General features: G+C 48.9%; 1 protein-coding gene across 1 annotated transcript; it reads left to right on the top strand.

Moving 5' to 3' along the window:
• Nucleotides 1-542: 542 nt before the first annotated feature.
• Nucleotides 543-762, top strand: SARC_17572 (hypothetical protein; the record flags this gene model as incomplete). The annotated part of the gene is made up of 1 exon (XM_014288334.1): nucleotides 543-762. A coding segment is annotated over one exon (220 nt), but the record flags the coding sequence as incomplete, so codon positions are not given.
• Between the last annotated feature and the right edge of the window lie 89 nt (nucleotides 763-851).

Below are 851 nucleotides of genomic sequence, written 5' to 3'. Positions count from 1 at the left end.
GCATATATATATACATAAATGTTTATACATATGTATGACATGAATAAGACATTCCTACTGTCCTACCTACACACAAAGTCCAATGAGAATTCACTCTGCACAACACATCATACATGTCGCCATCATCCTTCCCTACTTTCTACTATGTAGACATACATTCACTCCAATTAGGTTTCCCTCCTCTGCACACCAACATCTCACTCGGCGTACGTTTTAACGCTCACCTGCAACTACCGAACATCTGCAGGAGTATGTGGGATCACAGTACAAGTCAGCGTTAGACTATGTCATGGAAGCAGACCGTGACCTCAATGCACTGTGGAGAGAGCGTGATGTGCTGGAGCCAGCGATGCAAAAGTAGGTGTAACAGGGCACACGGGTAGGTGTGGATGTGCGAGTCACACACAAACAGGCGCATGCACACACATGCACCTTATCTCATACGAACATGCTCATGCGTATACATGTACACATGTGCACTTTATATCATACTTACAACCCTAAAAACCCCCACACCCCTGAACTCTACAAACTCTGGACAGCCACGGATTAGCGGAGGTTGTTCTGGCTGCGCAAAAGGTGTACAAACTAGAGCGGGAGTTGGAGGAGATCGTCGCCTTCACAGACAAGACGAGTGGCACACGCGGATGGCAGGGCAGACAGACGCAGGTGGACACAGAGGCCCAACTGGCCCACGCACGCGACGAGCTGGTGCGGGTCAGGGCTGTGAATGCAGAGGTGTGTGTGGGTAGTGTCAAGTGAGTATGTGTGTGTGCGTGTGTGTGTTTGTGTGTGTGTGTGTACGTGTGCATGTCTTTCTGTGTGTGTGTATGCGTGTATCCGTTTATGTA

This window comes from Sphaeroforma arctica, assembly GCF_001186125.1.
Source record: "Sphaeroforma arctica JP610 unplaced genomic scaffold supercont1.11240, whole genome shotgun sequence".
In the NCBI taxonomy this organism is placed as follows: domain Eukaryota; class Ichthyosporea; order Ichthyophonida; genus Sphaeroforma; species Sphaeroforma arctica.
This window is presented reverse-complemented; position numbering and strand designations above follow the sequence as displayed.